The sequence below is a fragment of the Lacerta agilis genome, chromosome 13 (genome assembly GCF_009819535.1).
Source record: "Lacerta agilis isolate rLacAgi1 chromosome 13, rLacAgi1.pri, whole genome shotgun sequence".
Taxonomy (NCBI): Eukaryota; Metazoa; Chordata; class Lepidosauria; order Squamata; family Lacertidae; genus Lacerta; species Lacerta agilis.
In genome coordinates, this window is record NC_046324.1 from 11110385 (window position 1) to 11126581 (window position 16197).

The 16197-nt window shown below is 43.5% G+C and overlaps 1 protein-coding gene across 4 annotated transcripts in view; it reads right to left on the reverse strand.

Annotated features, from left to right (window-relative positions):
• Nucleotides 1-14686, reverse strand: part of DMXL2 (Dmx like 2) — a 112443-nt gene extending 97757 nt beyond the window's left edge. For all 4 annotated transcript variants that reach the window (XM_033168081.1, XM_033168079.1, XM_033168080.1 and 1 more), the window contains exon 1: nucleotides 14579-14686. In XM_033168081.1, coding sequence (XP_033023972.1) covers nucleotides 14579-14665 — 87 coding nt within the window. In that variant the 5' untranslated portion in view covers nucleotides 14666-14686. The remainder of the gene's footprint in view (nucleotides 1-14578) is intronic.
• Between the last annotated feature and the right edge of the window lie 1511 nt (nucleotides 14687-16197).

Genomic DNA, 16197 nt, shown 5'->3' on the forward strand with positions numbered 1-16197 from the left:
CGTTCTTAACCTGAAACCGTTCTTAACCTGAGGTAACGCTTTAGCTAATGGGGCCTCCTGCTGCCACTGCACCGCCAGTGCGTAATTTCTGTTCTCATCCTGAGGTAAAATTATTAACCTGAGGTACTACTTCCAGGTTAGCAGAGTCTGCAACCCGCAGTGTTTGTATCCTGAGGTGTTTGTAACCCGAGGTAGCACTGTAAAGCAATGCTGCACACTGATGCTTATGTATAAGTCTGGCTTGTACACATCCTACTGCCTCCATTTTCTCCAGAATTCCCTGGAGGAAGCAGCCGAATGAAAACAATGGACTTTTCCATGATGTTTCAAAATGTACTGAGAGAGAAGGAGAGAAGGAAATTTATCACCTGTGAATAAATAAAATATTTTATGTAGAGAGGAGCCCTGCTTCCACGATTCCCAAAGGTTTGCTGCTGCAAAAACAGGATGATGGACTAGATGGGCCTTTGGCCTAATCCAGCAGGACTCTTCTTTTGTATAACTTGGGTCTTATTAAACTACAGCATTGTTATTTTCAGTATATGAGAAAAGTCTGCTTCCACTGACATTCTTCCACTACATGTTCTTTTCCAAGTTATTACGTGTATTATCTTTAATATACCACTTACCTGCAGCGACCATATTTCTGGGTAAATCTCATTACAGTAAAGATGTTTCTAAAGAAAAGGTGATAATAAAAAAATACCCTTTGCTACAAGCATCTAAGCTCCTGACCATCAGAGCTAAATAATGATAGCCTTTCCCAGTTGTAATATCCTCTCTTTGGGAAGTTCAGAGAGTAAAAAGATAAACAAAAAGGACAAAACATCTTTGGGTCTAAAGAAAAGAAGAAGAACTGTTGTATGATGAATTGCTTTTTTTATTTTTTTAAAAGAAGTCATAGATTTTGAGCACACTGCTTCACTGATGCCTGATATTAAAACAAGATGAACAAGCAGGTTAACACCCCTTTCATATTTTTATCTCTCAAAGGCACTAGCAAAGGTGTTGCTAGATAGCCAGCACATCCCATCCTAATAATCATTAATCAACCTTGAAATTAAGCTCTTGCCTGGGGCACTCTGTTTGAGGGGCAAAGCACCCCGCTGCTCCCCCAACAGTTAAGGAGACGGGAGAGCAGCACAAAGTAGCCGTAACAATGCAATGCTGTTTCCAGCGTATTGATCAGGCTTCCTCAAACTTGGCCCTCCAGATGTTTTGTGACAATTCCCATCATCCCTGACCACTGGTCCGCCTGTTAGCTAGGGAGGATGGGAGTTGTAGTCCCTAATCATCTGGAGGGCCGAGTTTGCCCATGCCTGGTATTGATCCAGGAGAACTGTATACTAAGGTAACACAACCGTTCTGCCTTTGGAGCCAACAGCTTAGAGCTCTCAAAAGGAGGAAAGATTGCAGAACTACCCTGCCAGAACATCTATGTGCACAAGGGCAATATTACCACTATTTCCACCTTGGGATGCAGCGCTCTATGGATTAAAAGCAGTGCAGAGTTGTTGTTTCAATTTATAGACCACTTACCATGTGAAAGATCTCAAAGTGGTTTGCAATAGATAAATATATATGTGTGTGTGTGTGTGTGTGTGTGTGTGTGTGTGTGACACACACACACACAAAGCACAATAAAAGAATGTCAAATAATTCACATAGCAAAATGCATATAAATTATCCATACACCTATTATAAAAATAAGTAAAATCAGAGATCACTGGAAGGCAGTGTAATATAACTTTTCTGACAGCGCAACGTACATATAATCCTTCATCCCATCTCACTCAACAACCATTTCACACACAATCATTCGCTACCTGAAACATTACCAACCACTTAGGCATAAACCACTCACACTCAACAATATTGGAACTTCCATACAAAGTGTCATTTCCAAACATACAGATGGAAAATACTCTCCTAATCTCTGAAGCACTAATGGCCTCATGCTCCCATCCCCACAGGACCAGCTAATTATCCTCTCACATCTCTCACCTGAGAGGGGCCCGGATCTATACCAAAGCAGACTCCCATCCTGGAGGGTAATAAAATTCCTCCCATCTGCTCATTCCCAACTACAGAATCATAACATGCACGGTACAGAACAAACTCAACACCTGAATCAGCACCAGTAGCCAACGCACACTGCTTTCTCCAATAGTAGTTATGAAGAGATGACAATATAGATATTTGAAAAACAAAACCCATAATCCTGTGTTAAATGCTTAAATAGGAGCTGCCTTACACTAAGTCAAACCACTGGTCCATGTGCCTCTCCAGGATTCCCGACAGGGGTCTCTCCCAGTCCAACCCAGAGATGGCAGGGATTGAAGCAGTGACCTTTCTGCATGCAACTCATGTGCTCTACCACTGAGTCACAGCCATTCTCCTTCAATCATATATTGTGCTAAGTTCAGTGGATCAAAAGATCGACAACAGAAAAAGAAAAGAAGAACAGAACAGGAGTTTGGCCACGATCCAGTTGTTCTACCTGCAGAAACACGTTTCCTGTCAAGCTGCCATCCTCAAGTTTGGAGTTGGGATGGGGAAGCAGGCCAAGACTGAGGCTACTGTGAAGAGCTCCTGACACTGAGCCTAAGCGCACTCAGCCAAAGGCAGAAACCTCTCAGTTTCTGAGGCCAAACAGCCAGGCTCCCACCACAGAAACCCACATCAGGCACTGAAGCATTTGGAAGCAGTGTTAGAAACTCAGATTATAAAAGCTAGGTGTCAAATGGCTCCTTAACCCAGGATTACAGTTGCCAAAACACGAATGTCTAGTTGCCAGTGTGACTTTTTGGTTTCTGAAATTTGTTCTGGTTGTGCGGATGAAATATAACGGATAGAATTCTACAGGGTGTGCTGTTAATGTGTGAAAACAGGCAAGATTCAAGGATCCCCAGGGATGCACCTCCAGATGGTGGAGATGTGAGGCGCCATCCTGGCACCTGGGCATCTTCACTTGGAAGGCTTTCTAAAAAGAAGATCAGACAAATTCATGGAGGATAAGGCTATCAAAGCCTACTAGCCACAATGGCTATGTTCCCCCTCCACTTTTGGAAGCAGTATGTCTCTGAAAGCCAGTTCCTGGGAGTCACAAGTGGTGGAGAGTGCTGTTGCACACAGCTCCTGCTTTCAGGTTTCCCACCAGTATCTGGCTGGCCACTGTGAGGGCAAAATGCTAGACTAGATGGGACATTGACCTGATCCAGTAGGCTCTTCCTATACTGTTATACAGTGCCTGCCTCTGGAGTTTCCATTGTTGGTGTGGAGACTGGGAGAGTGAATTGCATATCCCTGTAGAGGCTCATAAGGCTTCGGAGTACTGTACCTCTGAGCGAGCGGCTCAGTGGGAGCTATCCATGGTGCTGCAGCCTCCAGCATCAACCCATCCTGCCTTGTGAGCTCCTTGCCAGGACAAAGAGAGAAATGTTTCTCACTTGTGCACAGAAAATCAAACTACAGGATCAGAATCTGTTCCACATGCATAAAGCTATTTTACATGCCTTATTGTCCCTCTATGCACTTGATGGCTCCTGTGCAACTTCCTTTCACTCCTCCACTCTTGTGTTTCTGTTTTTGGAAATAGCTATGGTTGGCTTGACATATGCACTGGCACAATCAGGAAAAGGCCAGTTTGCAAACCTGGTTTGTAAACTGTGATTTTGTATTAACCATGGTTGGTGAAAACACACAATGCTCACCGTGGCTATCTTTGAAAGCAAAAGGGAAATGCATATGCGACTCTCTGGTTTAGCCACTGATGCATACAGTTGATGCATAGGGTAAGGAGGGGCAAGATGGCGCCGAGGTAAGATGTGCTTATCAGAGCTCCACATATTCCCTTTCAATTACATGATGGGGGTTTGATTTGCTAGCTTCTCCCCCCTCCTTTTTTGTTCTTTTAAAAATCCCTCTTATTGAAGGCAAAGTTGTTTTATGTGTTCCAGCGACTCCAGGAATTTGCACCATAGAATTTTGTGAACTAGCATCGTAAATTTGTTTTAACAAAGGCTAACAGCCTTGCAGCCACCACCCTGATTTCCTGTCAGCTATATCTCCACATTTAAAAAGCTTTTTTTAATGACTTTTAACCTTCCAAACCTTTTAATCTCTTAAAATCCTTTGTTTTTTCCTTTGACCCCCCCCCATATTTTAAACAAACTGAATTGCACACAGTGCGTTTTCACTGTCAATGAGAGAAGGCATATCTAACAAGGTTTGCATACAGTTTTCTAGTATCTCAACAGGATCTTTTTGTGCCCTATCACATATCCTTTATATAAGCAGAGACAGCCAATACAGCAGCACCCTGCAGACATTGTTGGACTACAACTTCCACAATCCCTGACTACCAGCTATGCTGGCTGGTGCTGAGTAAAGATGGAGTCCAATAACCTCTGAAGGGCAATGTATTAGCTACCCTTGATCTAGAGTGACCACATTCGAGACCTGGTCCATGTTGACTCATGCATTAGAAACCAGTGATCAGGCTTTCTTCAAATACAAGGCAAATGTTCATTTCCCGGTATCCTGAATGTCTTGAGGACTGCGGTGCAGCAAACCAGGCTTTGGGGGGGGGGACCACTTGCTTAGTCCTCCATGATGACCATAAATTACCTTCAAGCAACCAGGCTTTACATAAGAAGTTAAGATTGCAAGCAAATTGCACAAGCATGCGTAGGCACAAAGTCTATTAAAAATGCATGGACTACTATTTTTCCCTGGAATTATTTGTAAGGCTGCAAAAACATTATAAGCATTCAGGAACATTGGCTTTTGCTTTTAAAATCATGCTAAAAAGCACTGTACCCTGTTAATATTCAATTACATCTTGGAGTGTTTTGGAAGGGTAGAAGGAAGGAAAGAAGCTCGAGATGGTTCCCAAAACACAGAAATGCTGAGGAGAAGCTGGGCAGAGTCTCCTGCAGCAATTACGATAGCGGCGCATGAGTTCTGCAGATTTAAAGCCCTGACAAAGGCAAGGAACACGAAGCAAGCTTAAGTACCACCCACACACAGAGTCTGCTCTGCTTTAGTCACTCTGCTACCTGCAAGAGAAAACTAGATGGGAGTTTGCAAGCTGCCAGAGGAGCCGGAATGACTTGCAGGATTCTCAAAATGTAAGAAAAACTGCACTTCTTCTTTTTTGCCAAAGCTTGCATTAAGATGAAGCCTGTTGGCCCGATCCAAGGCAGTGACAAAGATCTAGCTGCATTTGGTAGCCAGACCCAGATAAGCACAGGCAGAGAATCTTTCAATAAATAAAAAGGGCTGAGAAGTGTTGCATCTTAAATGGCTCACAGGCATGTAATTTTCCACTTGCCAGAAGCAGGTAAGAACTGCCTTCAGGTAAGCTCCATAGTGACAAATCAGTCCGTGCTCTAGGAGCCAAGTGATGCACGTCAAGCACTACCAATGGCTGCACGTCCATCTTGGAAAAAAACTGAAAGTGCCCAGCCAGTGTTTCTTAATTTATTTTTTGTTTATTTCATTTATAAAATTTCTATCCCGCCCTTCCTCTCAAAGGAGCACAGTGCTCTGAGAATCCATAGTCTCCTTGTAAATATGCCCATAAGAGTGGCTAGCCTACAGAAATGCTTACCAGTCTGTGAAGGCTCACATAGGAGGGACCGAGGGCTCACATCCCTCTTTCAGCAGCCCTCTGAGTATATTATGTTGGACATGGAGGTGGGGGCTTACCTCTTCTACCAGCACACTTGTTTTGTATGCTGGGCACAAAGGAGAGACAGAATCCTACCATTCTTCCTTCACCAGCTGATTCACTTGCTGATATGCTTCTGCTTTGACTATGGCTAGTAGGTGAGTGCTGAAATATGAGGCAGCTCTATGGACAAATTTAACGGTGGCTGATTTAAAGACTAATAGCCAACCTTTTGATCAAATGATACTCAATAAAATACCGTAGTTCAAAAATTCAATACGCGGCACTCAGTGCCAATGGAAAGGGAACTCTTCCTAGCTCTCTGGCACTTCTGCCACTGCTATTCTATATGGTGACTTCAAAATACCCTTGATCTCCTCAACTCATTTCCAAAAGCAAAACAAATATGCTGCCAGGAAAAACTGGGCATTAACTAAGTGACTCATCCAGGGGGTACTTGGAGGTAACCTTTTCAAAACCATGTAGGTTCATTTTTGGGTCCTACTTGGGTGAACATTCATGACATATTAAGATGGTGCATCACAAATTAATGGAGCTTCTTCTTCCACAGGTGGAATACCTCTCTAGGTGGTGGGTAGTTAAAGGACATTCAGGGATGTGGGTCATATTAAAGCCTCTCCCAAGGTTCTTTTTTAATATTCCTGGGCAGGAGTAAGGAGAGAAGCTGCATGTAAATGGAAGCTGTCCTCCAAACTTGGATAAACTGTGCATCCTGGACTCCTCCGCATTACGGGAACAATCCAGGTACAGGGTGCTTCAATCCCATCGATATCAAATAAATACAAACACATACCTAAGTGTTTAAGATCCATTGAGTCCAGCAATGTTACTGTGCTTTTCAACAATCATTTCCACAGCAGCGTACAATGCACATTCCTAGCCTAAGTTACCAACTAAAACTTCTGAAAAGAATCATTAATTCAGAACTGTGTAGCAAGATTTCAGACTGCTTACAAAACGCTATGTAAATCGGAGCTCAATGAGGAAGTGAGTTCCACAGGTCCAGGGCAACTGTAGAAAAGGTTGTGTTATATCTGGTATTCACAGAAGTTCACTCTTGCAAGAGAGCCTCTAAGAGTACCTCAAATCTAGAAAGGGTTCATGTCGGTGGAGTTACACCCCAACACTGTAAAGCTGATGTTTTTTAGATACTTGTAACTGAGTATTTGGTGTGAATGGACTTTACAAAGCACTGATGAAGAGGATTTGGGACACTTCCAGCAGAACTTCCACCTGAGACTGTAGCAAAGTGCTAAACTAGTCTGCAGTAGTTAGAAATTTTTAAGAACACAAAGTAATTTACCAAACTAACTATACCTTGAATGAAGCAAAATCCATATAATTCTGGAACATGCAAGTATACAAAATAGGGACAACTTAACAGCATGTTCTTTTTTATCCTGCATAACAGAACACCGCGTTATTAAATTACTCCAGCAACAGCATCATTTATGTTGGTTCTTTATTCAAGAACACCCTGACTAATTTCTAATGCAATGCGCAATTGCACTTTCCAATTGTCTTTCCGTGCTATGAAATCATTTTCTTCAGACAGTTTTCAGCACCGGAGCTGTCCAAAAAGGACTCTGTTTTTACAGAGGTAGCTGATTGTTGGCACAGGTCTGCCAAAAGTAATGCTAATTTAAAGGATTCATCTATCGCCCGTCCCCGTCCCCACTTATATTCCGGATATTAATTTAAAAACAGGAATTCCATGATGGAAATATATTAAAAAGGGAGAACATTTAACAACACTTATAAAATTGTTGTGAACTGCCCTGAGCTCTATGGCTGAAAGGTGCTATACAAACTTAAGTAAAAAACAAACAAACTATATTCTCCATTAAATAAACAGCATTAAGCGTGTGACATCTAGCAAAAGGGTCTGGTGATGTAAAAATTCTATACCTTTCAACTACTGTTATGAGACTAGGAATATTCTCTAACTCACACAATATCCTTCAGTGTTAACCAAAGTTTCATTATGTCTACACTAACATTAACTATGTTTGGCCATGGTTTGAAGCTGGTTTTGTAAAACCATGTTAAAAGTAGCCACAATTTGCTTTAATCTCAGAGCAGATATAATGCCATGCTATCTACAGTACAACACCGAAAAAGAGGGTGATTTGTTCAAGAGAGAAAAGAGGATAGGCCACACAAGCCTGTAAGACACTTCCGGTTTCTTCACCACAATTAAAAGCTTGGAAAACAGTATGTCTGAACAGGACCACAAAGGCTAATGAGGGCCTGAAATGAGCCAGCTTGCTTTCACTACCTGCAGGTACATCATCATATTGTTCCTTTATAAAACATATCCAAACCTATTAACATATAAAAAAGCAAAATAATACATTTTTAAGGCCACGGCAGCAAAAGGCCCTCTAAAATTCACAAAACAGAAAGAGAAGGCAACATAACAACAGTAAGTAGCTACATAAACTATTAAAAGCATTGGATAGTGATTTTTTTTTTTAAGTTGCTGCAAGCCAAATTTGCCTGGTAGGAGTATTCCATATTGGGGTGCCTTAAAGCCAAATATATTGTAGCACTAGCTATGACACATTACATTTCACGATTCCATACTCTCCTGTTCTGCCCTGCCCACGCTTCCAACCTTCTCCTTAATCTTTATCCACCTGATTAGTTTTTGACTGGCTCATCTTCAGACAAAGACGTTGTGGCTGTCCTGATTTAGCTGTCCTGATATCCTAGCACGGTATGGGAAGCCTTGGACCTGGAAGCTGAGTACTAAAGAATGATTTCCAATAAATTAAACTGTCTGCAGTACCTGGACACTTCAGTCTTTGAGTGACACCTTGTTGGCAAAGACTGCGTCAATGGTTTTGGAGCCTTTGGATGAAAGCTACAGAAGCACCTGTTGCTTATAGGTGATGAAGTTGAGTTGGCAGGAGAGTGAATCATCAGATGTACTCACTGAACAACCACTCCTATATCTTGCTATGTAACAGCAGGCAGGTTTACGCTACCTGCCCATAATAGACAGTGGAAAACCCAGAAGCGCAGTTAATGTACATCCAGTAATTTAATAACCTTATGAGCTCTGTAATCCACACATTAGCAATGTTATATAAAGAATGAATTTATTTTTACGGTCACAGACCAACTCACTAAATCAACAATACAAAAGTGATACATTAAAATTTGCACAGCAAATACCATACACGTATATACACATATACAGCAGCATTTAAAATATATAGATTAGAATCGGGGCATTTAAAATATTGCCTAAAAATTGCAATTTAGGGTTCTGTTCATAGCGATAACACCGCTTGTTCTCTGAGCTTTATGGCTGCTACACAGTATTTCGCTACTTTCAGGGTAATCTCAGGGTCCCTGTCTTCTACAAGGGTCAATGTTATATATTTTATCGGTCATTTGATTTGCACTATTTCCCATGCAAGTATTTGTTCTGCCCAAATTCCAGAAGAACAGGGAAGAACCATAGCTCATAGAGTGCATGCAACAGGTCTCAAGTTTGGTCCCTAAGCACTTCGAAGCAGAGTTAGGAAAGACATCCATTTGAAACCCTGCCAGTCAGTGTAAACTATACTGAGCATGATGGTCCAATGGTCTGACTCGGTAAAAGGCAGCTTCCTTTGTCGATCACTAAAAGCTCTTGATTTCCAACAGGTTCAATCGTAATAATCCTGGTCTGATAAGCTGTGCTGCACTGACCTCAGAACAAGCTTGCCCAGCTTCAGTGACACTGTCTTAGTTTCTTAAACCAGTTTCCCAATTCACATGGCACAGGAAACTGTGGTTTAAGAAACTAAGAGAGCTTTGCTTAATTGAGGCTTAAGCTGAATGCACCAAGGAAGGAGGGAAGCAGAGAGACAAGGTGTCAGTGCAAGGGCAGACAACTCATTCACAGGTTAATAAAACTTAGTTTATCAGACTGGGATCGTTACATGTAAACCAGGACACTGTTTTGCAAATGGCTGGCAGAAACGATATTCTTGCAGTAGAATATATCTCAAGAGCCAAACACAGATTCACACAGAGACACTGGGAAAAGTGCAAAAAGCTTTGCTTTCTTGTTCCTTGGCTAAACTGACAACACATTCAAGAAAACTGCCTTGAGTAATTCCCAATGTCTGCAAGAGAGAAAATTCCTATGGTTTCACTTAGCATTAGGGTCACTGGTGTTCTAATGCAGAGGTGGGGAACTTCTGGACCTCCAGAGATTTATTGGACTACAACTCCCACAATCCTTTACCATTAGCCATGCTGGCTGGGGTTTATGAAAACTGGGAGTTCAATAACATCAGGAGGCTCACTAGTGCCTCACTATAAATCTAAACAGAAATGAAGACAATCGCAGGGATGACTACACTATTCCCAAAACACTCATTTCTGTCAGGTTGCACAGGACAGAGATGCTGAAAGTTAAGGACTCCCAAGTCATGCACAATGATAGAAGGTGGAAGCTAACTTGTTTTAAAAACAGTAACTGGCACAGCTTGCACCACCAATATGATGTCCAAACAACGGATGAATGATAGGCCTGGGAAGTCTAGCCATCTTAGGATCAGTTGCAGCATGACTGTTTGATGTTTTTAATACCCTCACAAAGTAGCATCATCATTCTGCTCACGCTACTGTTTGACGGAGGAATTAATATCCCTAAACTACCAGAGATCAGCATTCTACACTGTTCTGCTGAAGGGGATGCTTGCTACCTTTGCAAAAATCCCACCCACTCGGTTGCAGTCAGCAGGATCGACTGTCCTCAGTGGGATAGAAGGGGAAATTCCAGGTCCGCAGCACAGAACTTGCGACTGCCTGCAGCTACCTTTCCTCCACCTTTTTATTTGTGTGGTGGTTCCAGTCGGTACCTTGCAAGCAGATCCCCAGGCTTACTGGGGAAGACGTACACAAAGAACTCGACATCAGTAAGCCCATATTGACAAAGGAAATGTCCTGCGTGGAAGAATAAAATATGGGGCAAATGTCAAAGCACCTCTCAGTAGAGATGAAGATTTACTTAAGTTGTTTCACCTTCATCCAACTGCAGCCATGTAGCACTCTGATTCCACTCTTGTTGCTCTGACCTTGCAACTCCCCTCCTAAAATCCCTTCCAGGGCTTCCTGTCCACTCCCTGATCCTGTGCAATCTTCATCATCTTTAACCACCACCCCTTGTATGGCCTTCCTTATCTATCTCCACTTATTTCCCAACACATCCCTTCCAATGACCTTTGCCCACACAGCTCTACCTGAAATGATTTCTTCTTGCTGCCTCAAAACAGTATGGTATTGAGAACTTTCCCAGGAGTCCCTTTAGCTAATTTACCTAACTGAAACTCCAGATTCTTTGTAAAGCATCATGTATATCAGGGGTCAGCAAACTTTTTCAGCAGGGGGCCGGTCCACTGTCTCTCAGACCTTGGGGGGGAGGGACAGACTATATTTTGAAGGGGGGAAAAACATGAGCGAATTACTATGCCCCACAAATAACCCAGAGATGCATTTTAAATAAAAGGACACATTCTACTCATGTAAAAACATGCTGATTCCCGGACCACCCGTGGGCCGCATTTAGAAGGCGATTGGGCCGCATCCAGCCCCCGGGCCTTAGTTTGGGGACCCCTAATGTATATAGATGGGCCAGCAGAATTACTTTCAATAGCATCTTGTAGGATAGAGGAGACTGTGGCAGGTAAACCTGGATATTACAAAAAGGTGAGGGTTGGGTGCATTTGTTTTTTCTGGTTTAATAGGGAAGAGAGACAGGGATTGTGATAAAAGGGGGCAATTCCTTAATTATAAGGATCTCTATTTGCTGCAATCATTCATATGGTGACTGCCAATGTCTTGCCTTCTTTCTAATTGCTTGTAGACACAATATATAATTTAAACACTGAGAGTCTGATAGTTCAGACCACCAGAAAACAAAGTCTCTGTGGCATGAGATAGCTTACTGCATTCAAACAATAAAGCCACTCAACAAACAATGGTTATTTTATAAAAATATCATTTTTAGGAGAATCACCGCAAAGAAAGACCTTGAGGCATTGTCATTTACAACCTGGGCTGGCATAGATTACAACAGACACATCTAATACAATTATTTTACACTTTCCAATCATGGTTTCAGGCCCCCCAGTTCCTTAAGCAGAACATACATATAAGAAAACCAGCAATGCCAAGAATGATCTATGAAATACAATCCATCTCTCCTCTCCTTCAGCCTCACGGTCTCTGGCCTGCTTCAGTGCTGTTAGCAAACTGGCATTAAAACAGTACCCCACAGATCTGCAGTAAAGAGTCTGTTCATTTTTATAATGATCAAAATTTGGAGAAAGCATTCAGACAAAAATGGCTACACAATATGCAGCCCACATATTATTAGCTGAACTTGAGTTCCACTGTGATGAAAGAAATACTACGGATTACGGTTTTTATGAATGTCACAGGAAGCAGTGGCTGTGCAGTGTCCTTAGACGTCAGTAGAGCTGCATAGCAGCAGAAAAGAGAAAATACTCTGGAGTGAATACCTATACTTTCTTTTCTTGGCAGAATTGTTATTAAAAGGGCAAAACTGTGTGAAACCATTTCTGCATAGAAAGGTTTTTCAACAGGCCCCCAAAGTGTCTGAGAAATAGATGCTATATTCAGAATAATTTTGACAAAAATTACTTCAGGCTTGTGTATGTCACAAAGATTAACATGCCCAGTCTCCTCTCCTCCAAACGCTAATTATTATTATTGCTGTTGTTTTCACTGCTCAAAAACTCCTAAAAAGCAACGCTTTTTTGCACCAGCTGTTAGGTGCAAGATCCCTCCCACTTTCATTTATTATTAGCTGAGGGAGTTATATATTCCATTCAACTTCAGAGCTCATCCACAGCTAGCCCACGAAATATTTGTCACAGGTAAGGAGCCTTCGGCCAGCTAGGTATTGCTTGACTACAGCTCCCATAATCGCTGATCGTCAGCCATGCTGGCTGGGGCTGATGGGAGTTGGAGTCCAGCAACAGCTGAAGGGCCACAGGTCTCCTATCCCTGATTTAAGCAGGCTGTTGCAACCACAAACCTTTCCATTACAAGGTGGACCGAGGTATTTTCAGCATTACACCATTTTCTCACATAAAAGACTGATAAGAGTTTTAATGTGCATCCACCGATTGCATCAAGAAAGTAAGACTATGCGCGTTGCCTCCACCATTGTCTCCCAAGATACTCTGGGGAAAGAAATCCACCCCAAATCTTTGCCACTCACCCACTAGCAGGACTAAGGACATTATTACATCAAAAACAAACACAAAGGAGTGAAGAGATTAGGCAGCTCATGCTAGAAGGTCAGCAAGGACTGGCCAACAACACTACTTATTTCCACAGGACTTTACTTTAGAAGTTACAACTCCTGCATTCCCATGCCTAAAGACAAAAACATCAACACCACTAGTGGGAAAGGAGAAAATATATTACCAACCCCCACCACCACCACCGTAAGACTGTGAAGTTTTCAAGCAGGCCTGTTAGCAGCAGTCATGAAGCAGATGCATGATTCAGTTGTTGATTTCTGTGGCTCAAAGCTCATGTAGAGGCAAGGAGGCAGGCCAGAGCGGTTTAGTGACCACTTGGCAACGCTGTCATCCCCCCCAACACACACACACACACACCCCAACCATCCTATCATTCCCTCACCCTGTTGGGAAGCACCCGCCAGCTCCACTATTCACCTTGTCACTAAAGCCACAAACATATAATGCTGTTTTTAAAAGGAAATAAATAGGACACACATACACAGGTACACTATTTTAGTTAGCAAGGGCAGGTCACAGAATCCTAGAACCATAGAGGTGGAAGGGACCACATGGGTCATCTAGCCCAACCCCCTGCAATGCAGGAACTTTCCGCCCAAATGTGGGGCTCGAACCTATTACCCTGAAATTAAGAGTCTCATACTCTACCGGCTAGAGGCATGCCTCCCTGATGAGATACACACCTTAGATAAATATATAGATACATCCATTATTATGGTATATATGTAGAGATTCGTACTTCAGACACGTCAGAGCCATGGTTCCCAATTTGGGGCACACGCCCCACAGGGGGGCAATTTGATTTTTAAGGGGGGCAATTCGAGAATGAGTTATTAACAGTGAATGGCCTTTTTGGCTTACTCCACATGAATAGTTCACTTTTTGAATAATAAGAATTACATGTCATGGGCAGGGGGAAAATCAGGATTTTAGAGATGCTTAGGTGGGGCATGGCCAAAAAAGAAGGTTGGGAACCACTGAGTCAGAGGGATATCCACGTTGGGTTGCATCTAACTAAGAGTGGATATGTTAGGTGTGCATTAATTTCAGCTGGCCTACTTCGGGCTGGACTAGCACCGAATACCACCCACAGGTATATTATACATTACAGTACAGTACATTATGTTATAGTATATTATAGTACAAAGATTCAAAACCTTTTGGGTCAAGGTCCGGCTGAATTTTGTGGACAAGTACGCAGACAGCATAACAACATTACATTACTGTACATTATATTGTACAGTACAGTATATTGTAGTATAAAGATTCAAAACCTTTTGGGGCAAGGTCCAGCCTAATTTTGCAGACCGCACTGTGAAAATAATTTTATATAGCATATACAAGCACACACGCACACACCAGGGAACGAAAACCAGACCAAAAATAGCTTAGTTTTTTTGGAGGGGTGGGGGGAGAGAATAGAAATTTTCAGTGCCCCACCCAGACCCCGAGGGCAGAAAGCCTGGCAGGACGAAGAGGGTGCCTTCTTCTGCATCTCCTTTGGGTGCCACCCTCTCTCTCTCTCCTCGCCTTCCCTCCCTTGACCCTCCGCCTCAGGACGGATCCGTCCCGGCCGCGCCGCCCTCACCGTGAACGGGGTGTCCTCGACGCTGCCCACCGAGTAGCAGTTGTCTCCCGGGTTGACGGCGCCGGTGAGCACCTGGTGCAGATGCATCGCTGCTGCGGCCTCCGACGGCCACCCAACCGGCAGGGATTCCCTCCCCTCCCCTCCGCCGGGGAGAGGGCGAGCGCGGAGATGCGCAGAGAGACCCGGATGGCTTCCGCTCCTTTCCTCCGCCTGCGGCCCCCCCCTCCTCCTCCCTTCCCGCGCAGAGCTAAAAAAAAGAAGAAGGGAGAAGCTTCGCTCTCGCAACCAGGGCGCGCGGGTGGCGGGCGAGCGGGCGCGCGCTCAGCGGCAGCGGCGGTAGGCGGGCAGGTCAGAGAGAGTGATGGGACTGAAGCGGCGTGCGCATGCTCGGGAGGGGAAAAGATGGACCACCTCCGTCAGAGGGTGGGAGGGAGGGAGGGGCTCCAGACAGGTGAGTCCGGGGGGGGAGGGGGACCCGCCAGGTAGGGAGAAACGCAATGCGCGAAGGGGGGGAAAGGGGGCCGAGTGGGTGGGATTTAGAGCAGCAGCAACAACAACAACAACAACAACAACAACAACAACAACAACAACAGGGATGGCCGCCTCTTCGGCAAGCGGGAGTTTGTCCCCGCGGTCGCACAGCCGAGCGTTTGAAGCGCTACGGTGCCGCTTTAAAACAGCCGCGGCTCTTTTTCCTCTCTCCCACCCCGCCCAAAGGGTTCTGGGAGTTGTAGTTTCCTTAAGGGTTCTGCGAGTTGTGGTTCGTTGAGGGTGCTGGGGTTTGTTAAGGAGACACACGCTCACACATTTTCTTTTTAAAAAAATGTATTATCATCATCATCATCATCAGTGCTTTTTTCTGGGGGGGGGGGACTCATACCTGTCAACATTTTGTAAATCTTTGTACTTTTGTCCATTTACTGTGCAGTGGACCCTCCAGATATGAACTTAATTCGTCCCAGGGGTCTGTACTTACTCTGAAAAGTCCATATCCAGAGGCACCGCTTCGCTGCACACACGTATGGCACGATAGAGCGCTTCTGCGCATGTGCATGTGGCGAAACCCAAAATTACGTTAACCGAAGGTAACGTAACCCGAGGTACTTCTGTATTTATTTTTCCCGATTTGAACTATAAAATGTGATTTTCTTGAGTCAAAATGAGAGTACCCCTAAACATTTTTTTAGGAAAAGCACCAATTATTATTATTATTATTATTTTGACAAAGTAATAAGTAATAAATAAGAATAAGAATGTGCACCCCACCACCAAGACCATTCCATTGTAGCCGTCCAAGCTCCCAAAGTTTCAACACCTCTTGCGATGGTTTGATCCCTTTCCGTTTTAACAGTACATATTCTACAAACACCTTCCGTATCTCCTCAAAATCATTTCTCCTGTGTATTCCCTGTCTTACCTTAATGGCACACGTTAATTTATCATTAATAGCTATATCCCACACCCTTTATACCATTCTTCCATTTTATATTCTGCTTGCCCCTTCCACTTCCTAGCTATCATAATTCGTGCAGGTGTCAATAAATTTGCTCGCACATTTTCTTTCTTGCTTGGAGGAATGGGTGAAAAGCTTGTCTGTGGTTCGGCTTTCATAGGAAATA